The 25,864-nt window shown below is 39.8% G+C and overlaps 1 protein-coding gene across 3 annotated transcripts in view; it reads left to right on the plus strand.

The window, feature by feature from the left end:
- Positions 1-25,864, plus strand: part of LOC142487225 (uncharacterized) — a 104,576-nt gene that overhangs the window by 45,531 nt on the left and 33,181 nt on the right. Inside the window, exons 2-6 of one of the 3 annotated variants that reach the window (XM_075586115.1) lie at positions 15,875-18,635; positions 18,754-18,895; positions 20,405-20,527; positions 21,222-21,261; positions 21,738-21,860. In XM_075586115.1, coding sequence (XP_075442230.1) covers positions 18,538-18,635; positions 18,754-18,895; positions 20,405-20,527; positions 21,222-21,261; positions 21,738-21,860 — 526 coding nt within the window. In that variant the 5' untranslated portion in view covers positions 15,875-18,537. Of the gene's footprint in view, positions 1-15,874; positions 18,896-20,404; positions 20,528-21,221; positions 21,262-21,737; positions 21,861-25,864 lie in introns of all 3 variants that reach the window. The other 2 variants (XM_075586116.1, XM_075586113.1) reach the window with 2 other exon arrangements.

Below are 25,864 nucleotides of genomic sequence, written 5' to 3' on the forward strand. Positions count from 1 at the left end.
GAGACACCTTAGCATGGAGAATGTATGGGGGAGTAACTGGGTGACCCTTCATTTTATAGTCTGAGGTAAGTTAAAAGAAAGTTTATTAAAAATGCAAAAAATTATCAAATAAAGGGGGCAGGATAAAACCACTTATAAGCAAGTCACCAAAAACGAATAACTAATTAGTGGCGACTTACGCTCAGTCAGCTTTTGATAGAGCTCTTGGTGATATTTATGAGAAAAACCTTCTGCTAAGCAGAAACTGTAGTCCCTTTAAATAAGGCTGTGCTAGTTCAGCCTATTGGCATAGAATATACACCAGCGACCAACGGTATGGCTGTGTGGATACAACCTGTTAGCTTGGAATATAGTCCTGTATGTATAGCAGAATGGTAGTGCTCTTAGGGGACTATTTGTGTAGGTTGGTCAGTGAATATATGTAAAATATAGCAATCACTAATCAGTCCTACTGCATCCAAACTGACGCCTATGTATTAGGCTGTGTGTAGCTGTAATGGCGGCTAAGGTTGAACCTGCCTGTGGAGAAAGTAAACCAGATGTTAATGAGTTAGCCCTGCTTTAGGGAGAGATCATAATGGTCTTTTTACACAACGCTGTGTGTGGTAACCATAGCTACTAACAATCGTGGAGTTTGTGAAGTAAAGCCATGTATTCGTTAGTAAACCCTTCAGCTAGGGAACAACTGTGGACGGGAGGGGAGGGATAGTGTCAGGGAGAGCTCTACTACAGGAGTGGATCCCAGTGGCAGGAACAGCAGGGAGCAGGCGGCAGGTAGATGTGATCGGGGTCACAAGCATAGGTAGGCAACCAGGAGGCAGGAACAGGACTGGGACTCGGGAACAGGACTAGGACTCAGGAACAGGGCAACAGCAAACAGCGACAGCAGCAAAAGCAGCAGCAGCAGATAATACAGGAACACCTGGCAGGTGTTGGAGGAGACAGTAGAAAGGAGAAACAGGAAATGGAGGTTTATATATGCCTGGCTCCAGGCATGGAACAGGTGCAAAGGTGTCAGGTTTCAGAGTCTGGAAGGCTCTTTGAGAGAGCTAGCAAGAGCAGCAGCAGTGCCGGTGCATGTGCATGGGTACTGCAGGCTAGAACCTGACAGATGGTTGTTCCCCAGTGATTGCCCTGTTAGCACAGTGTCATTTTGTGGCGTAGCACTGGATTGAGAGTTGGCATTGGCCCGACCTAATTCTGCTTGATTAGGGGGTTAGGTTGTTTGTGTCTGCCTGCTGTGTTTTTTGTGGGTGTAGAGGGTGAAGGAGGGCTGGAGTGTGTGTTGGGGTGTGTGTGTCTGCAGTTTTGTGGGTTTACAGGGGGGCTGCAGTGTGGCTGTGGGTGTAGAGGGGGGCTGTTGTGTGTTTTGTGAGTAGAGGGAGGAGGGCTGCAGGTTGTGCTTTGTGGGTGTAGAGGGGGGGCTGCAGGGTGGGTGTGTGTGTGTGTGGATGTGGGTGTGTGTGTGTGTATAGGGGGGGGCTGAATTTTTTTCCCCCAAGCCTACATTTCACCTATTATAGTAATAATTCCTTCAGAACAGAGCATTACTGGCCAATTATGCCTTGTTCTTCTGGGATTATTACTTAATTCTATACTCTCCGCTTATGAGGAGAGGTACCTCTCTCTTTCATGTTATTCAATTGACCCTGACCATTATTTACCCAAGGTTGAGCGGGTGGCCTCTCCTATATTCTTTACAGAGTTGTAATAGAGATTGTACAGGGAGATAATATACAAAATCACAAAAGTGCGTTTAACAAAATGTATTTGGGAGTGCCTGCCCTACAGAGATTACAGTCTAAATGAAATAATGTGAGACTTACAGGATACAATGGGGGAGAAAGTGCAGTATGGAAAGTGTGAGGAGTAACCTTAGGCCTAGATTAACCAAGTGCTTCAACTGATTAGGTGAGAGTTCAGGCGTAACTTCCAGGGAGGGAAGTGAATTGATGAATGGTGGGGTTGTAGATGATTTCACAGATAGTGAGCCAAAAGTGAAAAAGATAGAAAACCTGAATGAAAGGAGAGCACAGCACCATGCGCAGAAAAACGGGGGATCCAGACGGATATGCTGATAAAACAGGTGAGTGTTTATTTGCAGGAAGGAATCACAACATCATGGTCGCAAAAAAGATGGTCCTCTTACGCGTTTCACGCTCTGGGCGATTTATCAAATAGTGACTCAATGATAGGCGCGCTATTTGTGTGCTCCAAACAGAGCCCCATAATACTGGACCAATCAGAACACAACCAGGGATGACACAGGTTTGTCAAAACGAGTTCAGCAAGTGCTGGAAATTAACAGCCATCAGGAGTGCAGTAAAAAGCACACCTAGATCCTGAATAACACAAGTTTCAAAGATACTTCAAACAAAGTATCAAAACACAATATAAAAATAATAATAGCAAAGATACATAAATAACAATAACAGACCTAAATGTTGCAGAATGCTGACTAAAGTTGTACACAGTCAATGACATAATAATGCAAATAAATAATATATAACTGAATACATATAGTTAAACTTATTCAATAGTCGTATAACCTGAATAAAACAAAAGGAATACTATAGTAACGAAATAAACATGACCAATAACTAAATATATCTAATTATAACAAACATTCATTGATATGAAAATAAACAATATAAGGAAAAGAGAAAAAGGAAAGAAAAAGAAAATTCCTAAATTAAGCTTTATCCAAAAGTAGTAATAATACTAATTCTAAGATAAATGTACATAATAAGAATATACATGTTAATTTAAATTTATAAGAAATTATACAGTTCCCAGTCAACATTGATTCCTTCGGGGGCCAATGTATTAAGGGAAAAGATCCAAAACATCTCTCGGCGATTTAGCATGTCCTATCTATCACCCCCTCTGATATGTGGGGGACATGCTCCAACACCGAAAAAGACAAAGTTTAAAGGTCACCCAATGGCATTGCCATTGTCACTTGATAAAGACCATTATGGTCGAAACGTCGTGTTCGCTCAATAAATGAGTTTGATTTGCTAAACCCGTTGTGCCCTATGTTGATCTGTTCAGGACTGATTGCAGGCTTTCGTGCAAACACTGGAGCACCGGTAACTGTATCATTATTTTTCTTTTTGAGGTGTGCAGCATTTCTCTTATATTGTCTGTCCAATGTCTAGAAACAGGATACCTAAGATCTGTGTTTAGAATCGATCTAAGGTGTTCCATTAAACGTGACCTAAGGAGTCTTAATAGTTTGTCCTACGTAACCCATTCCACATGCATAACGCAAAGCAGAGGAAGAAACCTCCAAGCCCGACGCTACTAGCCTGGAAGACAGCGTGTGTCACGCGCAGGCTGTATTAACCCCCAGCACATCAGAGACAAACCATAAGAATTACAGGATCCCATCCTTTCTTAATTGTGACTCCCAATTTGTCATATACTTCCTTACCTGTGGCTGTGGCCAAGGTTATGTGGGCCGTACTATACGCCCTGTTAAAAACAGAATCATGGAGCATATTCGTTCCATTAAAAGAAAAGATTTAATGTTACCAGTCTCCAAACATTTCACTGACTGTCCTTCAGGCAGTCTATCAAACTTTCAATTTTCAGTTGTAGAACTAGTGTCTATGCCCGTGAGAGGTGGTGATAGATTAAAGCTTCTCAACCAGCGTGAGATGTTTTGGATCCATTCTTTGGATACATTATTCCCTGCAGGAATTAATACAGAATGGGATTTAAAACATTTTCTATGAATTTGCTTGCTATGCTTTTGTTTCATGATATTATTGACTGATTGTTTGATCATTAAGATATTTACTTATTCTGCTTTTCATATGATCATGTAAGATATATTTTTGGGTCTGATGGTTCCTTTTAGCTTTCATTTTTTATTTTCTTATTAATAATTTATTTCTTTTCCTTTTTTTCAGTTTTTCATTTTTTGTTTTTGTTTCTCTAGCATAATATGTTTTATACATGTGTTATGATCATCCCAAATTCTGGCAGATTTATTATTTAAATTATATTCATTATGTCTTGGAGTTTGATTTGATGTATTGTTTACATGCTGCTATATGATATCAAGTTAACAGGTTAATGAGTTATATTTATATTGACTGTTCACTATGGATTTGGACATGTGTATTTTTATGCTTCCACAGATGATATACATGTGTTATTGAATTTTTTGTATGTCGTTGGTCTTTTTTATTGCATTTTTACCTGTTCATTACCTCTTTGTGGATCTCTTCCCTCTGAGCATTACGCCCCTTTCCTGTGTTTCATTTTCACAGGGGATTTGTGTCCTGGGGGTTTGTTTTACCTGGGCACAGGTAGGCGGTGCTTCTGAGGGTGTAGACCATATAAGAGTTTGATTAAGACCATTGAAACTACTCTTTGATAAAGCGCACCATGCGAGAAACGCGTTAGAGGTTTCTCTTTTAAATAGTTAATGTCCCATTAAATTTTTGTTATTTTTTCACTTGGCCTCCAGTTCTCGTTTTTTCATTGCTGTGCTCCTAGTGTTTTTCTTCTGCTTACATGCATAACGGATTAGATGAACTACAAAGGACATATTGCAGTTCAGAAAAGACTGTATCTTAAATTATATATTTTGTATTTTTACATTTAACCGATTTATTTGTTTCATGTATGAACATACTGAGCACGTTCCACATCTATAACTACCCTTAGGAATATTATATCTACTATTATTTCTTTTTGAGTCAAATAGACTATGTGAAAGATGTGAGGCCAAAGTTTTTCTAAAATACAAATCTTGGGTCCTGTGATACCTAAGGTTTTAGTTCTTTATCCAATTTAAAGATATCCAAATGTTTTGTAATACTAACTTTGATTTTATTAACTTGTCTTTTATATTGAGTAATAAACAGAGGAGATAGTTGTTCGCTAGATGAAAAATGTTTTAAAAGAATGAGCTCCTTGTTTGTTATGATTCTTTTTATTGATTGAATTTGAGATCAGATCAATTGATCTGATCGGCATGATCAAATGCTTTCTGATGATCTTTTATATTATAACCCCTGGATATAAATTTAGATGTAACATCACGCGATTGTATGACAAAGGATTCTTGGTCAGAACACAAGTTTTTAATGTTAGGAACTGACCCTTTGCAATGCTCTCTAAAAGTGCTCGCGGATGGCCGCTGTCAGCTCTAAGATGTGTTTCTAGAGTTTAATTTTCTGAATATATCAGTTTGTATATTTTTGTGTATATTGATATACAATAATAGATCTAAATATTGAATGTGATGGTGATTAAAAGAATATGTGCATTCATTGTTATAAGTGTTATTACTTATAGTGTTAATGAAAGATATTAGAGATGTCTCATCCCCATCCCAGATGAGGATGAGATCGTCAATATATCTCTGTAGAAACTAATATTATTTCTAAAAGTGTTGGTGCCACTATAAATGTGTAGATGTTCCCACAACCCCATAAAGAAATTAACATAAGAAGGTGCAAAAGAAGTGCCCATTGCTGTACCAAGTGTCTGCAAGTAAAAAGATTTATCAAACAGAAAATAATTGTGTAAGTAAAAAGTGAATAACTTCAAGAAGAAAGGTGCATTGTGCTGGTGAAATATTAGAAACACCCATAAAAGTGTTGATGATGACTAATAATAGTATATAATGAGGTAAGTCTAATGTAACCCAGAGGTAAGTTTTTGACCATTTTATTTCCACCAATGCCTGTAATAGATCTGTTGTGCCGCATAAATACGACGGTAACAACTGAACCAGGGGCTGCAGGTATACATCCACATACCTGGTCAACCCATCTCCCAAAGATCCAATATTCGCCATGATAGGCCTCCCAGGAGGCCTATCGAGAGACTTATGAATCTTTGGGTGTCACAGGGTGATTGTTCAAAAGGAAATTGTATTCCTTTTCCTTTAATACATACCAAACCTTTTCCAACTGCAATAGCTCCCTCGATTCTTCAAGAAATGAAAAAGTGGGATCCCTTCCTAGACGCTGATATGAAGAGTCATCCATATATTGACACAGTACTTCCTCTCTATACTGATCAGACTGTTGGACCACTATGGCACCCCCTTTATCTGCATTTTTATTGATAATAGAATTATTTATTTTTGGGATGCCATAGTGGACGCTTCCTTTTCTGTAATGTTGGTTAACCCTTTAGATGAAAAGGTTTAACCTTTTGCAAGAGTATAAATCTTGTTCAACTAATTTTTCCAAAGTTTTTAAGTGTGGGCCCTTATTGTACCAAGGGAAGCAGGTAAACTTATGTTTAAAACCTGAATCCTTTGAACCAGGAAAGACCCCCAAAGACATATCTGGTGATAAACCTTGTTCATCTTGTATGGCTTGCATATCATGGAGTGCACACGTCTTTGAATGTGCTCAATCTACACGTATGTTGGTCGCCCTGTATTGATGCATCAGGAGATAATGTTTGTGATGACTCGATCATATCAACATTCTGTACAGTTTTCCCTGAAAATAATTTTTTAAGGGACAATTTTCTTATACATATTTGAACATCAATAATTGTATTAAACAATTTAAACTCATCAGGTGTAAAGTTTAAACCTTTATTTAGAAAGCTAATTTCTGCCGGGATAAGCTCTACAATATATATATATATATATATATATATATATATATATATATATATATATATAAACCACAAAAAAAACAGGCGCACTCATAGCGTAAAAAAGTATAACAATAAGTTTATGGAATGAAGGATTTAAAAATACACACTCACAAACATAGCTGAATATAAAGCATTTTTGAGTAAAAACTCAGCCCGTCAGACGCAGGAACCCGGTATGCAGGATTTCGTTGTATAATCCCTGGTAAGTCCTGCTGCAGTAGCCCCTCTGTGTCCTTGCAGGGACCGAAATGCACGAGGGACGCTGCCTCTCCCTTGCTCCGGCGTCACACAGTGAGTCCTTTGATCCAAATCTCGCGAGAACTCGGTGACGTCAGTGGGATTCAACCAGAGTGATTTCACAATCGAAAACAGGCTGGACGGCTGGGCGGCTGAATAAAATGCTACCAGCACAGCAAAAATATGCTGAAGCACATGAGTGGGATATAATAAACGTAAAAGCTGGACAGTAACTACCACTGCACTCTCTACGCGTTTCGTCTCGAACGAGACTTCATCAGGAGTTAATGGCATAGGTAGTGGACGCAGTAATATAGTACATTAGACCAATCATAGCATAGAAAACAGTTAATTGCTAATAGGATACATGTGATCAGTACAAGGATGAAATTAACCCCTATGTATACTGGAACATATTATAAAATAAGCTAGTTACATTTAAACTAATACAATTATACAAAATGACCAAGCATATCAATGCATGCAATATCATACATTTTAACAAATGAAATAAAAAGTGAAATGCATTTAAGTATTAGATTTATGGATATAACACAAGAGTTTAGTAGAATATCATTGGCAGATGACTTATAATTTAAAGTATTATATAAAACAGATGCTAGTAAAAGGTAGCAATGACCTAAATATAAAGGAAAAGATGAATTTCTGCTAGATATATGAGGAGACTATTTTGGTACTAGAGGATCAAGGTGCAAAAATAGCAAAAATGATGACAAAATAACACACAAAGAAGAAGTAGGAGGGGAAAGGGGGGAAAAAAAGAGGGGGGGGAGGGAATGGGGGAAGAAAGGATGGGGAGGGGGAAAAAGGGGGGGGGGAAGAAATAAGGGGGGGAGGGAAGGGGAGCGGGAGGGGTAAGGTAGGGGGGTGATAGAAGAATGGAATGGAGGGGAGTGTTGGAGGCAATTGAAAAAGGGTGATGTGTATGTGTGGAGAGGACACGTGGGGGAAGAGGGAAGGGGAGGGGGGGTGAAGGTGTCGTAGGAAGGGAAAGGGACAAAGAGGAATAAGGAGGGTATGTAGAAAAAATATGAAAAATATACAATTGAATGAATATGAAAAAAAAAATGGGATAAGTATATAGATGAATGATGAACGAAGAAGTATACTAGACCAATGGTGGTCACGCAAGCAGAGTCAATGGTACCCATATATATTAAGATACGTACATAAATGAACATGTTTAAGCCAATGCAAAAGGTGAACATTAAGATGTATATAAATGTGTATACTGAGCCAATGTGGTGATGTTGGTGTCCACACGGAGGGAACGAAATAAATCGTTCAACCCAGACCTCCCTGGGAGCCCCACACCCCACAATGGGCATAAATATGCAATTACACTACTGTACTGATGTCTATTGTGTCATTGAGACCCCCTGGAGCCAATGTACCAAGTACATATATCCAATAGGTCTCCCTGACACACAATTTTTTGAACCTATCACCCTCCGAAAGGGAAGGTGAGATGGCCTCGATACCAAAGATGGACAGAGAGCAGGAATCCCTATTATGTACACTATCAAAGTGTCGTGAAAGGCAGTGTGACTGAAGACCATGCTTGACATTTCTGCGGTCCTCAAGAAATCTAGTGCTAATCGTCCTTGACGTGCGGCCCACATATTGTAGGCCGCAACGGCATCAGATGAGATATACAATGTAAGTACTAAGACAGTTAATGTGATGTTTGATTTCATGTACTGAACCGTTAGAAAAAGATTTAAAAGTATTAATTTTACTTATGTGCCCACAAGTAATACATCTAGTTCTACCACAGGAGAAATTACCCATCTTTAGAATCTTATTAGATGTGATAGATGTTAAATTGATGATGGGCTTGAGTCCACTTGGGGCAATCATGGTCTTCAGGCACCTTGCCCTTTTAAAGACAATAGGGGCTCGTGTAGGCCCTAGAATTGGATCATTCTGAATAATGCTCCAATGTCTATTGATAATATGTTTGACCTGGTAGGCCAGTTTATTGTACTTAGTAATAAACTTGGGAAATGAATACAAAGGATTCCCGCTAACTCCGTCCACCGCTGGATCAAGGCCAGCATGGTCAGATCTGGTCCTGGACCTCTTAAGTAAAGCACTCCTGTTAGTACCTTTAGCATCATCAAATGCCCTCTGCACCACCGTTCCATCATAACCCTTTTGGAGAAACTTGTTCATTAAAGTCTCTCCTTGGTCACAGAAATCTGAGTCTAAGGAACAATTCCTACGGATTCTGAAGAATTGGCTTCTAGGGATGTTATTTAGCCACTTTTTATAGTGGTTGCTACCGTATTGCAGGTACCCATTGGTGGAGACAGGTTTAAAGTGTGTTTTACTATGTATCTTCATGTCCGACCTATCAATGAACAGTTCAAGATCTAAAAATACCACCGTATCTGGATGTATGGTGTAGGTGAATTTAAGCCCCATAGTGTTCTCATTGAATGAATCCAGTATATCCCTCAGCTGGCCTCTATCACCATCCCAAATAATAATGATATCATCTATGAAACGACCATAGAATACCAGACCCGCCACCAGCCGCGCATTACCCCAAACATGAAGGCTCTCCCACAGCCCCATGAAGAGGTTCGCATAGCTGGGAGCAAATCTGGTACCCATGGCCGTTCCACATGTCTGCAAATAAAAAGTCCCATCAAAAGTGAAATAATTGTGTGTCAAAATAAACTTGATACAAGATAAAATAAAATCTTTTTGTGACACGTGTAAATTCAAATCTAATTCTAAAAAGTGATTCATGGCTTCTAGGCCCTTAGTGTGATCTATGCAAGTATAAAGAGAACATACATCACATGTGGCCCAACAAAATGTGTCTTTCCAAGTGATCTCGGAGGTGGTGTCTATGACGTGCAACGTGTCCTTGATGTAGGATGGTAACAATTTCACATACGGTTGTAGGAAGTAATCGACATATTGGGACACGTTCGACGTCATAGATCCCACCCCCGAGATGATGGGTCTACCAGGGGGATGTGTAGTGTCTTTGTGCAGTTTGGGCAAATTATAAAAAACAGGTGTTCTAGGGTGTCTATTAAACAAAAAAGTGCTCTCAACTTTAGTGATAATACCCATACTAAGTGCATCGTGAATAAGTGCATGAAAGGCCAACTGATAATCTATAACTGGATCATTATCCAGTATACGGTAGGATGAACTGTCCATTAAGAGGCGGACCGCTTCGGACACATAGTCCTGTCTATCCTGCAAGACGATAGCCCCTCCTTTATCAGCTTGTCTTACGACAATGTTGGTATTCTCTTTATAGGATTTGGGATGGTGATAGGGGCCAGCTGAGGGATATACTGGATTCATTCAATGAGAACACTATGGGGCTTAAATTCACCTAGACCATACATCCAGATACGGTGGTATTTTTAGATCTTGAACTGTTCATTGATAGGTCGGACATGAAGATACATAGTAAAACACACTTTAAACCTGTCTCCACCAATGGGTACCTGCAATACGGTAACAACCACTATAAAAAGTGGCTAAATTACATCCCTAGAAGCCAATTCTTCAGAATCCTTAGGAATTGTTCCTTAGACTCAGATTTCTGTGACCAAGGAGAGACTTTAATGAACAAGTTTCTCCAAAAGGGTTATGATGGAACGGTGGTGCAGAGGGCATTTGATGATGCTAAAGGTACTGACAGGAGTGCTTTACTTAAGAGGTCCAGGACCAGATCTGACCATGCTGGCCTTGATCCAGCGGTGGACGGAGTTAGCGGGAATCCTTTGTATTCATTCCCCAAGTTTATTACTAAGTACAATAAACTGGCCTACCAGGTCAAACATATTATCAATAGACATTGGAGCATTATTCAGAATGATCCCATTCTAGGGCCTAGGGTGCCTACACGAGCCCCTATTGTCTTTAAAAGGGCAAGGTGCCTGAAGACCATGATTGCCCCAAGTGGACTCAAGCGCATCATCATATTAACATCTATCACATCTAATAAGATTCTAAAAAAGGGTAATTTCTCCTGTGGTAGAACTAGATGTATTACTTGTGGGCACATAAGTAAAATTAATACTTTTAAATCTTTTTCTAACGGTTCAGTACATGAAATCAAACATCACATTAACTGTCTCAGTACTTACATTGTATATCTCATCTCCTGCCGTTGCGGCCTACAATATGTGGGCCGCACGTCAAGGACGATTAGCACTAGATTTCTTGAGCACCGCAGAAATGTCAAGCATGGTCTTCAGTCACACTGCCTTTCACGACACTTTGATAGTGTACATAATAGGGATTCCTGCTCTCTGTCCATCTTTGTTATCGAGGCCATCTCATCTTCCCTTTCGTAAGGTGATAGGTTCAAAAAATTGTGTGTCAGGGAGACCTATTGGATATATGTACTTGGTACATTGGCTCCAGGGGGTCTCAATGACACAATAGACATCAGTACAGTAGTGTAATTGCATATGTATGCCCATTGTGGGGTGTGGGGCTCCCAGGGAGGTCTGGGTTGAACGATTTATTTCGTTCCCTCCGTGTGGACACCAACATCACCACATTGGCTCAGTATACACATTTATATACATCTTAATGTTCACCTTTTGCATTGGCTTAAACATGTTCATTTATGTACGTATCTTAATATATATGGGTACCATTGACTCTGCTTGCGCGACCACCATTGGTCTAGTATCCTTCTTCGTTCATCATTCATCTATATACTTATCCCATTTTTTTTTTTTCATATTCATTCAATTGTATATTTTTCATATTTTTTCTACATACCCTCCTTATTCCTCTCTCTTTGTCCCTTTCCCCTTCACGGCCTTTCCCTTCCTACAACACCTTTCCCGCCCCCCCCCCTCCCCTTCCCTCTTCCCCCACGTGTCCTCTCCACACATACACATCACCCTTTTTCAATTGCCTCCAACACTCCCCTCCATTCCATTATTCTATCACCCCCCTACCTTACCCCTCCCCTTCCTTCCCTCCCCCCCGCCTCTGCCCTTCTTTCTTTCCCCCCCCCCTTTTTCCCCCTCCCCCTCTCCTCCTCCCCATCCTTTCTTCCCCCATTCTCTCCCCCCCTCCTTTTTCCCCCCTTTCCCCCCCTACTTCTTCTTTGTGTGTTATCTTGTCATCATTTTTGCTATTTTTGCACCTTGATCCCTCTGAGTCTCTCTAGTACCAAAATTGTCTCCTCATATATCTAGCAGAAATTCATCTTTTCCTTTATATTTAGGTCATTGCTACCTTTTACTAGCATCTGTTTTATATAATACTTTAAATTATAAGTCATCTGCCAATGATATTCTACTAAACTCTTGTGTTATATCCATAAATCTAATACTTAAATGCATTTCACTTTTTATTTCATTTGTTAAAATGTATGATATTGCATGCATTGATATGCTTGGTCATTTTGTATAATTGTATTAGTTTAAATGTAACTAGCTTATTTTATAATATGTTCCAGTATACATAGGGGTTAATTTCATCCTTGTACTGATCACATGTATCCTATTAGCAATTAACTGTTTTCTATGCTATGATTGGTCTAATGTACTATATTACTGCGTCCACTACCTATGCCATTAACTCCTGATGAAGTCTCGTTCGAGACGAAACGCGTAGAGAGTGCAGTGGTAGTTACTGTCCAGCTTTTACGTTTATTATATCCCACTCATGTGCTTCAGCATATTTTTGCTGTGCTGGTAGCATTTTATTCAGCCGCCCAGCCGTCCAGCCTGTTTTCGATTGTGAAATCACTCTGGTTGAATCCCACTGACGTCACCGAGTTCTCGCGAGATTTGGATCAAAGGACTCACTGTGTGACGCCGGAGCAAGGGAGAGGCAGCGTCCCTCGTGCATTTCGGTCCCTGCAAGGACACAGAGGGGCTACTGCAGCAGGACTTACCAGGGATTATACAACGAAATCCTGCATACCGGGTTCCTGCGTCTGACGGGCTGAGTTTTTACTCAAAAATGCTTTATATTCAGCTATGTTTGTGAGTGTGTATTTTTAAATCCTTCATTCCATAAACTTATTGTTATACTTTTTTACGCTATGAGTGCGCCTGTTTTTTTTGTGGTTTATATATATATATATATATATATATATATATATATATATATATATATATATATATTGTAGAGCTTATCCCGGCAGAAATTAGCTTTCTAAATAAAGGTTTAAACTTTACACCTGATGAGTTTAAATTGTTTAATACAATTATTGATGTTCAAATATGTATAAGAAAATTGTCCCTTAAAAAATTATTTTCAGGGAAAACTGTACAGAATGTTGATATGATCGAGTCATCACAAACATTATCTCCTGATGCATCAATACAGGGCGACCAACATACGTGTAGATTGAGCACATTCAAAGACGTGTGCACTCCATGATATGCAAGCCATACAAGATGAACAAGGTTTATCACCAGATATGTCTTTGGGGGTCTTTCCTGGTTCAAAGGATTCAGGTTTTAAACATAAGTTTACCTGCTTCCCTTGGTACAATAAGGGCCCACACTTAAAAACTTTGGAAAAATTAGTTGAACAAGATTTATACTCTTGCAAAAGGTTATACCTTTTCATCTAAAGGGTTAACCAACATTACAGAAAAGGAAGCGTCCACTATGGCATCCCAAAAATAAATAATTCTATTATCAATAAAAATGCAGATAAAGGGGGTGCCATAGTGGTCCAACAGTCTGATCAGTATAGAGAGGAAGTACTGTGTCAATATATGGATGACTCTTCATATCAGCGTCTAGGAAGGGATCCCACTTTTTCATTTCTTGAAGAATCGAGGGAGCTATTGCAGTTGGAAAAGGTTTGGTATGTATTAAAGGAAAAGGAATACAATTTCCTTTTGAACAATCACCCTGTGACACCCAAAGATTCATAAGTCTCTCGATAGGCCTCCTGGGAGGCCTATCATGGCGAATATTGGATCTTTGGGAGATGGGTTGACCAGGTATGTGGATGTATACCTGCAGCCCCTGGTTCAGTTGTTACCGTCGTATTTATGCGGCACAACAGATCTATTACAGGCATTGGTGGAAATAAAATGGTCAAAAACTTACCTCTGGGTTACATTAGACTTACCTCATTATATACTATTATTAGTCATCATCAACACTTTTATGGGTGTTTCTAATATTTCACCAGCACAATGCACCTTTCTTCTTGAAGTTATTCACTTTTTACTTACACAATTATTTTCTGTTTGATAAATCTTTTTACTTGCAGACACTTGGTACAGCAATGGGCACTTCTTTTGCACCTTCTTATGTTAATTTCTTTATGGGGTTGTGGGAACATCTACACATTTATAGTGGCACCAACACTTTTAGAAATAATATTAGTTTCTACAGAGATATATTGACGATCTCATCCTCATCTGGGATGGGGATGAGACATCTCTAATATCTTTCATTAACACTATAAGTAATAACACTTATAACAATGAATGCACATATTCTTTTAATCACCATCACATTCAATATTTAGATCTATTATTGTATATCAATATACACAAAAATATACAAACTGATATATTCAGAAAATTAAACTCTAGAAACACATCTTAGAGCTGACAGCGGCCATCCGCGAGCACTTTTAGAGAGCATTGCAAAGGGTCAGTTCCTAACATTAAAAACTTGTGTTCTGACCAAGAATCCTTTGTCATACAATCGCGTGATGTTACATCTAAATTTATATCCAGGGGTTATAATATAAAAGATCATCAGAAAGCATTTGATCATGCCGATCAGATCAATTGATCTGATCTCAAATTCAATCAATAAAAAGAATCATAACAAACAAGGAGCTCATTCTTTTAAAACATTTTTCATCTAGCGAACAACTATCTCCTCTGTTTATTACTCAATATAAAAGACAAGTTAATAAAATCAAAGTTAGTATTACAAAACATTTGGATATCTTTAAATTGGATAAAGAACTAAAACCTTAGGTATCACAGGACCCAAGATTTGTATTTTAGAAAAACTTTGGCCTCACATCTTTCACATAGTCTATTTGACTCAAAAAGAAATAATAGTAGATATAATATTCCTAAGGGTAGTTATAGATGTGGAACGTGCTCAGTATGTTCATACATGAAACAAATAAATCGGTTAAATGTAAAAATACAAAATATATAATTTAAGATACAGTCTTTTCTGAACTGCAATATGTCCTTTGTAGTTCATCTAATCCGTTATGCATGTAAGCAGAAGAAAAACACTAGGAGCACAGCAATGAAAAAACGAGAACTGGAGGCCAAGTGAAAAAATAACAAAAATTTAATGGGACATTAACTATTTAAAAGAGAAACCTCTAACGCGTTTCTCGCATGGTGCGCTTTATCAAAGAGTAGTTTCAATGGTCTTAATCAAACTCTTATATGGTCTACACCCTCAGAAGCACCGCCTACCTGTGCCCAGGTAAAACAAACCCCCAGGACTATATTACTGCGTCCACCAACTATGCCATTAACTCCTGATGAAGTCTCGTTCGAGACGAAACGCGTAGAGAGTGCAGTGGTAGTTACTGTCCAGCTTTTACGCTTATTATATCCCACTCATGTGCTTCAGCATATTTTTGCTGTGCTGGTAGCATTTTATTCAGCCGCCCAGCCGTCCAGCCTGTTTGATTGTGAAATCACTCCGGTTGAATCCCACTGACGTCACCGAGTTCTCGCGAGATTTGGATCAAAGGACTCACTGTGTGACGCCGGAGCAAGGGAGAGGCAGCGTCCCTCGTGCATTTCGGTCCCTGCAAGGACACAGAGGGGCTACTGCAGCAGGACTTACCAGGGATTATACAACGAAATCCTGCATTCCTGCGTCTGACGGGCTGAGTTTTTACTCAAAAATGCTTTATATTCAGCTATGTTTGTGAGTGTGTATTTTTAAATCCCTCATTCCATAAACTTATTGTTATACTTTTTTACGCTATGAGTGCGCCTGGTTTTTTTGTGTTTTTATAGATATCTTCAAGGAAGTGGTGTTCCCTTCATTCGGGCTGCAGAGACTGTTTTGGATAGCATTTGGAGTATTTTTTAGGATTTGTATACTTTTTAATATATATATTTTTCTGGACATTTTTCTTTTTTTGTTGCTTCATTTTGTATGTTTTATATTGTTTTAATGTATTACATTTTTTATTTTTTATTTGTTCCACTGGGCATAGTATAGGTTTTACTTATATTTTTTAGAGGGTATATATATAGTGGTTCAGGCTGGCGCCAATCTTTTCTTTTGTTGTGCTATATATATATATATATATATATATATATATATATTGTGGTTATTTTGGGGGTTCAATATGAGCGTATATGGGTCCTGTATGTTTTGTAATTCTTGCTCAGCTGGTCCTAGCTGATTTGGAGGGTTGCTCCTCCTTACCTAGTTTGAAGCTCACCCCCTCCCACTTTTAAATGGTTAAAGCTTACTCCATTCCACCTTCCACACTCATGGGAATTTGCGTGCAGTTTGATTGCGACAAATCTAATACAGAGTGCTTTTCCTAGTATTATACAGGTTAATAAGAGCTTCAATCAGACTTAGAACTATGCAACTAATTTTGACAGATTTATTATAAATCATTCTTCCTGGTAATGTACATTTTAATACGAATTTATATTAGTGTTAGGACCCTTGAGACGTGGTCTGCCTTGGAGGGGCTCAAGGGCTTACAACACTTTGGCCAAAGGGTTAAACTAAAAGACCATTTTATTCAAAAGAGGGCCACATTTCTATGGAGCATGCACCTTGACTTTACATTTGTTGCTTGGAGTGCTGGCTGCTGCTTTTTGTTGTGTGTATATATATATATATATATATATATATATATATATATATATATGCACTGTACTGTGTATTTGTGTCATTGGATGTAGCACTGGGCTCTGTCTGTGTTTCATGTTCTGTCTCTGGTATTAAAGGGGTAAGCTCTACACCTGAAATGTTGATGACATTGTTAACTTCTAACAATTCCTTTTCCTTTTGGACGGCTGACTTCCCCTTTGAGCATCTAGTCCTTTTTCGATTTTTTTGGGGGTGATGATCTGGATTCTCGTGGAAGTATAAGATGATCAGTGTCCTCATATGATCGAATAGGGTATCATCTCTGAGTATATTCATTAATGTCTTCACATTCACGCTCCTCTTCCTATTAGTGGAACGAGACAGAGTGAGAGCGAGTATCGCTATCAGAAGCGTCTGACATGCTTAATGTTTCATTAGATTTGCTTTTTAAGATGGATCTTTTTGGAACCAATCGTTTTGTCCCATATTTTTCTTTATGGGTGTTTTTGATGTAGAACCTTCAAAATTTCTTCTATCAAATTGTGCAGGTTTTTGCCAGACGTAAACTTGACCCTTTTCATAATGTAAGACAGGGGTCTCCAAACTACGGTCCGAGGGCCACATCCGGCCCGCCACAAGATTTTATCCGGCCCACAGCAACTTGAAATATATATATTTTTGCTCATTATTTATCATTTCCCAGTGTAAGCACGGCATCCTTTCTTTGTTATTGACATATTTCTCTTTTGTTCTGAATCATATCATGGTGATTACCCCACAAAGATCCAAATAAAACATATTCATTCATTTATAAAATATATATATATATATATATATATATATAAAATGTATTATTTGGCCCGTGAAAATGTGTAGAATATACGATGTGTCCCTCGTACTGAAAAGTCTGGAGACCACTGATCTAAGCGTTGTCGCTCGAACTTTGCCTGCTTTTTCTGCATTATCATTTTTTTTCAATTTGATTGATATTGGTCTGCAGGTTTTTTTATTTTTAGCATTTATAGAGAACAACTCCATTTTTTCATTGGTTTAGTTGTAACTGAAAACTTTTAATTTCCTTTTCTAGTTCCACATTTTCCTTTATTTTTGATTGGACAATTAACGCAATCAATTTAAAAGAACTGCCATCCAAGATCTTATTCCAATCTTGTTCAAATTGCTTAGAGTTAAACCCAAAAATAGGTGACTTTTTTTTATTCAGAGTCCTCTTGGCACTCTATTTACCTTAAGGTAATTTTCCAAAGTAGTTTTATCCCACCAGTACCTAATGTCCTGGGTCAGCAATTTTTGAAGTTTGGAAAAATACCTATTGAGATCCGATGGGCCATCAAAAGGGGTATTAAACGCTGCTTCAAATACATGTGCAGCATGTTTCTTTCGATTTTGTATTATCTGAAAAGGTGTGTGCAAATGTATTTCTTACTTCACTTAGTTCTGCTTCATCTGCAGCATCCATATTGGTGTGATTCCTTAAAGTGTATCTTTTATACTGAAGAAAATCGTGTGTGTGTGTGTGTTTTAACCTGCTAGTGATTATCAGCAATACTGGTCCCGCTTTTTGCTTTGAAAAAAATTCTGTAAAGTAGAGAAAAAAAATCGTGATGTATCTGAAAACACTTTTTATTATTCTTATGACATAATGTCTGCATCCAAACTTGAGCTACTAATACTGTAAATGCAAATAGTAAATCAAAGAGTCGCGAAACTGAAAGTCCCGAATTAGTGCTGCACAGCTGAAGCAGAACTGTTATTCAGGATCTAGGTGTGCCTTTTTCTGCGTTCATGGCTGTTAATTTCCAGCACTTGCTAAACTCGTTATGACATGTGTCTTCCCTCGTTGTGTTCTGATTGTTCCAGTTTTGTGGGGCGTGTGTCCAGCGGCTGTGTTTGTTGCACAGAAATGGCGCGTCTATCATTGAGGTCAGTCATTCTTTTATAAAGCGCCCAGCGCATGAAACGCGTAAGAGGACCATCTTTTTTGTGACCATGATGTTGCATGTGATTCCTGCTGCAAATAAACACTCACCTGTTTTATCAGCACATCTGTCTGGATCCCTCGTTTTTCTGCGCGTGGTGCTGTGCTCTCCTCTCTCCTGTCATTCAGATTTTCTATCTTCAATCAACACTCCGGAGACAGCATGCCCACGGACCCAAGGATTGCAGGACAGCAGAGCAGTGCAGTGAGTACTCAGCGGCATTTCTACACAAGCACACAGTGATTAACACCTATGTTTGAGAAGCTTTTGTGCTCCCTCTCTGGTGTACCAGGGGTTACCAGCCATTGTGATTGAGGAGGGGGTAGTGATCAGGCTGGCCTGAGTTCACACTAGACTGTGTCCCGATTTTCTACCAGTTCTCCCTCCCTCTCCCGTCCCCCACTGCAGTGTTTATTCTACAACCCTCATATATCATTGGATTTATTGCTGGACTGTGTTTATTTATTTACTGGACTGTTGAGGGGTACAGTCACTAGATTTACTCATACTCATTTGCACTCATGTTGTACCTGGACTGCATCCCAATCACCTTATATGAATCAGCACAGATATTTTTCATTGCATCGGTTCTGGTTCAGCTGTGTAGCACTAATTCGGGACTTTTTTTTCGTGATTCTTAAAGTGAAAACGGTTTGAGAAATGAGCGTGTAGTAGAGACGAATAGAGCAGATGAGAGGCGGTCTTCAGTAGATCATAAGGAAGGAGAAGACATCTAGATTTTAGCTGGGATGTAAGATGGGGTAGAAGTATATGTAAATGTTTGTGCATATATTCACTGAGCTACGTGTAAAATGGACAGTCAGCCTATTAAAGGGAAAAGAGCAATTTCCAAGAGTTACAGCACAAAGTTCCAGTCTTTCCCATGAAGATTATTTCTACAAGTGAAGCAGTAATGGAAGGTGAACAGGACAAGCTACACACGAGTTTTTGATATCACACACAGCAAGCTCAAAAATGTGTGTGTTTGTGTGTGTGCTTTAAATCAATTAGTAACGAATGCTGGGAATTCTGTGACCCCTCCTCCTTGGTTTTAAGCGCACCCATCCCACGTTTAATTACCAGGTCCTGGTACAAACGTGTGAATGACCAGTCTATTGGGACATTTCATCCTCCAGGAGACAGGTGAAGAGAGGGTTTAGAGGCAGTGCAGGACCTGCAGTAAAGGGTTTATTTACCTTGACATGGCTACAGGCTTGTAATGCTTTTACCAAAGGATTTAATTAAATGACCCTTACTTATGAGAAGACTGATAGATCGTATTTAGCTGAATCATTTGTCATATTTGATGTAGTATTGGGGCTTTTTTTACTTTTTGATATTTTTTTTCATTTTTATTGTTTACATACTGCTGCCCAGTAGAGCTTGCAGTCTAATTCTCAGTATCATAAATGACATGCCCACATGTCACAAGGAGCCGACACTGGGATTTGCACTGGGTTCGCCAGGCAGTGACGTTACCACGAAGCTACCCATTCAGCCCATTACCTATCTGATATTCCCATTTATTATTATTTTTAACTAGTATTTTGCTTTTTAAGGTTTTAGTCAATAATGCTTTTAAAATGAAATGTTACTTGTGTACTGTCATAAATTGGCACTGATTGTTTTCTGCAGGTGCCGCATGGAACCACATTCAATGCTTTTGTTAATGCATTCATCCAAAACAAATGGTCTGGCTTTTTCTTTTTTTAGAAAAAGCATCATCCTGAAATGGGTATCCATAGCGCACATCAAATAAAAGCCATCGATGAGAAGAAAAAATTGAGGGACATCTGTTTTGATATTGAAAGGAAGTATGGAAGAAAGCGCATAAACGTAATATTTTGTTATCTAAACATTTTTAATAGTTAATCTTGTATATTTTCTTTTGTTCATGTTGCAGTCCAAATAATTCTGTTTTTTTCTCTTCACTTTGTATTTGTTTTTCTTGCCGGAAATAAACCGGAAATAGTAAATTCCTCTCCTCAAATAATATGAATGAGAAGTGTGTGAAAAATGCTAATGTTATGGTTTCTGGCAATCATTACAAAAATGATTGGAATGTTTAGTAGTTTTAATTACCTGCTACTTTTTTTGTTAACGTAATCTTTAAATACTGTACATATTTTAAAGCTACAGATGTGTGGCGACGCTAACCTTTGTTTTCTTATATTGTAGCGCTGTAGAGAGATCTGCTTGCACATTTTTGATGTGTGGCAATAGAATAACAAAGCACTTATTTCTTTCATAGAAAATAATACAAATAAAATCAAACTTGTTTTAAGGCAACATTTATAAATAAATAAAGTTCTAAATATTTCTTTGTTTTATTGTGGGGTTTTTTTCTCCAGATTATTTATTGAAGGATTGTACCATGAAGATAATTTGATATTTTGTTTTGGGAACTGCTGTTATAAGATATTTAATTTAGCCCAGACATGCTGTACTGTTACATGCATATATTCAGTTACACCTGTGTCTGTACTTTCTATGTATCAATCTTTATTACTTATTTTACATTTGTGTTTAGGTGATATGGGGAGCTACTCTTCCAAAATCCTTTGATGATGGTACGTTGTTCTGCATGCATGTAACTCTGTCCCCTCTTCTTAGATTGTTTAGTTGGGAATATACAGTAGGATTTCACGGTAGATAGGAAATTTGACAGAGTAGATGAGCCAAGTAGTATCTGCTGTAAAACCTCAGACCCTATCTGATCCTTGGCTTTATTTCATATTTCGGATAACCTTGTGTCTATCACAAACATCTTGCACTCCCTTACTGTATTAGTCTCTATCACCTGTTTGGAGACTATTCCACTCATCCACCACCATCTCCGTAAAGAAGTTCTTCCTCACATGTCCCCTGAACATCCCACCCCTCAGTTTCAGCACATGACCTCTTATAGCACTTCTCTTTCTCTAAAGTATGCTGCCCTCCTGTACCATTTTGGTATGAGTGTTTTAGTCCTATATCTCCTCCTATGTCTTCCAAGCTGAAAGGCACTGAACAAAGTAATGTGTTTTGTTATCCTTGTAACACCCAGGACGTGCACCTCGTCCTCCTATCAAGTACCGACCGGATAACAAGCTGCAGAATATGGACTTGGAGAACTTTGTTGACATCGATGGCAAACCGTTAGTCCCACGATGTGGTATAACCTTTCGAGGTGACTCCTACTCAACCAAACTTTGTGAACAGTAGAGCAGGTGCTGCATTCTGCATGGCACATAGAAAGAGGGCCTTTCTAGCTAAATTGTTTTATACACCATTCTATATCTGTTTATGCGTGTCACCACGTGTGCTGTGTATAAAAGGAGATATTTGATGCATAATCCGCTCCCTGAGGAAGGGGCATGTTTCTACCTAAAAGGGGTCCTCTGGCGCGTTATTCTGATTGTGGCTCCACGACGTTTAAAACATAAAATAAAGGAGAGAAGAGAGGGGACCACAGTGAGGGAACAGCACAGTGGTTATACACAGCTCTTCGTTTAAATAAGGGGGGTGGTGGGAAGGTCAATGGGGGATGAAGGATAATAAAAATATGCTGTATGAGAGGAGACACACTCACATCAAATGTCTGATATCTTGAGCTGTTGTACTCTCCTCTTTATATGACTGGGTTGGTTGAGGGTGAGGAAAAGCCTCCTGGTATCCTCCTTAGCAAAAAATAAAAGGGAAAAATAGTGCAATAAAATTTATTAACAGATGAAAAAAAGAGATTTAACACTTACAAGCGGCCGATAATTTCAAGCATAGAGAGGAGATGCCGCCAGACTCCACAGCGCCTCCCTTCCTGGGTTGGGGTGTTTTGTCCTGGCTGGTTCCCTGTTGGCAGATGATTCCTGTGTTTGTCTTCAGTGTAGGTGGCTGTGCTGAGAATGTCCAAAAGCCCGTGCACAGGCTATGTCCTCCTCCGGCCGCCTATCCCTCTGCATACACAGTTTACAGCTCCCTGCTCCGGTGCGCATGCGCAGACGGCGAGACGCTGAGCCAGAAGACGTCACTGAGGAAGCATTGGCGAAACGCGTTTGACGTTTTTTGGCCACTGCAAGCCACCGTAGTGAGGAGTTGATTTCCCTGTTCTTCTGGCTCAGCGTCTCGCCGTCTGCGCATGCAGCTCCGTTGCGGAGCAGGGAGCTGTAAACTGTGTATGCAGAGGGATAGGCGGCCGGAGGAGGACATAGCCTGTGCACAGGCTTTTGGACATTCTCAGCACAGCCACCTACACTGAAGACAAACACAGGAATCATCTGCCAACAGGGAACCAGCCAGGACAAAACACCCCAACCCAGGAAGGGACGCGCTGTGGAGTCTGGCGGCATCTCCTCTCTATGCTTGAAATTATCGGCCGCTTGTAAGTGTTAAATCTCTATTTTTCATCTGTTAATAAATTTTATTGCACTATTTTCCCCTTTTATTTTTTGCTAAGGAGGATACCAGGAGGCTTTTCCTCACCCTCAACCAACCCAGTCATATAAAGAGGAGAGTACAACAGCTCAAGATATCAGACATTTGATGTGAGTGTGTCTCCTCTCATACAGCATATTTTTATTATCCTTCATCCCCCATTGACCTTCCCACCACCCCCCTTATTTAAACGAAGAGCTGTGTATAACCACTGTGCTGTTCCCTCACTGTGGTCCCCTCTCTTCTCTCCTTTATTTTATATGCTTTAAACGTCGTGGAGCCACAATCAGAATAACGCGCCAGAGGACCCCTTCTTTCTACCAGTATCTATACAGAGGTTGGTGAATCACCTCTGAGAGACTCAGGCTGCGGAACTGCATTGTGTAAAGACTGAAGCTACATATTGAACAGTAGGATAACCCACTTTTGGCGCAACTTTTCTCTTTTTCTTTCTACCTAAAACATAGTAATTTTTCTGTACTTTCTTTTTGATAATATTTGAAGTTTATTTTTATACTAAATTACCAATACAAATAGTTTTGATTATACCCTATTTTGTATATGTGGTACAAAGTGTTTTCCTCTCTTTCCTGAAATGCGTATGAGTTTGAAGATGGACCATTTCCTGAGTGAAGTTAAAAAGTACTATTCCATGTTTTTTGCACTGCACATTTAAGGCCTCGGGCATGGTCAGCGCTTAGGCGCTGACCCGTGCTGAGGCGCGCTGCTGCTCGGCAGTGAGCCCCTGCAGCCGTAATGAGAGCGGCTTTAGCAGGGGCTCGCGCACGCTTCTGCAAGCGTGTGTCTTATGAAAATTTTAAATTTTCGCGCTCATGGGAGTGCAGGGCCGGTCACATGAGCGGTTCGCCCAATGAGGGCGAACCAGCTCTGTGACGTCACTGGCCCGCCCCCGACACGCCCCCGGACGGCGCGCTAACCAAGGCCAGGGAAAGAACCCGCTTTCCCTCAGCCTGCCTCCACACGGGCTGAGTCACCATGGACTCAGCCTTGTAAAGGGAACTGCTTGTGGCTTTTCATATTACCAATGTTTCTGTCCTGTAACTTCGGGCCCTGAAAGAGATCCCAAGTTTTTGCTGCGAAACGCGTTGGTGAAATGAAACGCCACCAGAAGTAAATGCTTCTTTTCTTCTCTAGTGATGCATCATTCCCCTTGGTGCATATTCTTCTCTACATTGAGAAACATGTATATTGTTGTAACTTTTTTATAAGCAAAAAAGTTGCAGCTCTATTCGATTTTCAAGGAAATCTCAACATGTCATTTTAGATTTGATACAATATGCTTTAAAAACCGTAAATGTGAATTTTTTTCAAAATAATTACCTTTTATTTAAATAGAAAGTGGGGCTGGAGATGTGTAAATGAAAATGTATTTTTTTTTGTTTGTCAATAACAAATAGCAATTCCTAGCTCTTAGTACTTCAACATACCTCTCCCGTGCCGCAGTTTCCCTGCGACCTATCGGATTTGTACAGCAGGGGTCCCTGCATTTGAATGGGACTCGCGCTGTGTGAATCCTACCGGGTTTCACCTGTCTGTAAGAGAAGTGCACTGAGTGAGACTGAATCAGTCACTCTCCCTGTGCCAAGGTGAAGAAACAGTACGCAACTATTACACAATTCACACACCTGAAGTGATAAAACACTTCCCTGATGAAGAAACCTATAAGGTTTCGAAACGCGTTGGAAGTGTGCTACTGTTCTACCTTGACTATCTGCCCCGTTACTGTGTGTTGATCCGGCCACCGGAGGAGGATTGCGACGCGAGTCTCGGTGCAACCCTCCAGTGACGTCACTATCCGGAAGTGCCGGAACGGAGGACAGTAAGAGGAACCCTGCCGTCGAGGAGATCCGCGGGATACGGCTGTTCTCACGTGAGCCGCGGGTGTGCTGGACGTTGCTCACATACGAGTGGGGACTCCAAAGGACTCCATATTTACCCATCCGGAACCTGGAAATCACGGAACAGCTCCAATACCCTTTGATGACATCTGATCCGGTCCACAGTGTTGGTGCATGGGTAACTTACCCCTGACATGCTTATTTGAATTTTACTTGATGTACGCACAATACTTACCTTATTGATATGTTGTCTTAATATACTTTTAATGCACTATGAGCGTTGTGCGCTGTGTCTTTTGTGTATTTGTCTGACTCTCCCTGTGCGCCTCTAACAGGCAATCGCATAGCTTTTATTTTAATTCAGTATTGTAGCAGGGGGTCTCTGGAGCTGAACCACATTAATTTCAGGCCCGGGGACCCCCTGGTACCCGAGTTACAGGCCCCGTTATGGGGTGCTAGTATCTCCACCATGTGATCTAGAATTTCCCGCGGATCCTGGCCCATAAAGAAAGATTCCATCTGTATTGGGTTATTCATTTAAGTGCTGATTAAGCTTTACTGCACGGAAAACCCCATTCAAATCAATGGGAATTTCAACGCAGCAATGCTAGATGGGAATGAGCACATTGTAATAACCACTCATTGGTTTCCCATAGCCCAACTACATTCATTTTATTTTGACGTCTATAAATATGATGGACCAAGGTACCGCCTGTTTCGAACAAACTGTGTACCTGCTGCAGTTGTGTGCAGTGTTCATTTGTGACTGTATGTGGTAATGCAGACTGCTAGTGGCAGCTGTGTAAAGTCCTTAGGATGTACATCAAGCAGAGTCGTTCAGGCACATCCTGACAACGCCCATTTCCAACAATATCTAAATGAAACATTAGGATTTGCTGCTTGG

This window comes from Ascaphus truei, chromosome 2 (genome assembly GCF_040206685.1).
Source record: "Ascaphus truei isolate aAscTru1 chromosome 2, aAscTru1.hap1, whole genome shotgun sequence".
Classification (NCBI taxonomy): domain Eukaryota; kingdom Metazoa; phylum Chordata; class Amphibia; order Anura; family Ascaphidae; genus Ascaphus; species Ascaphus truei.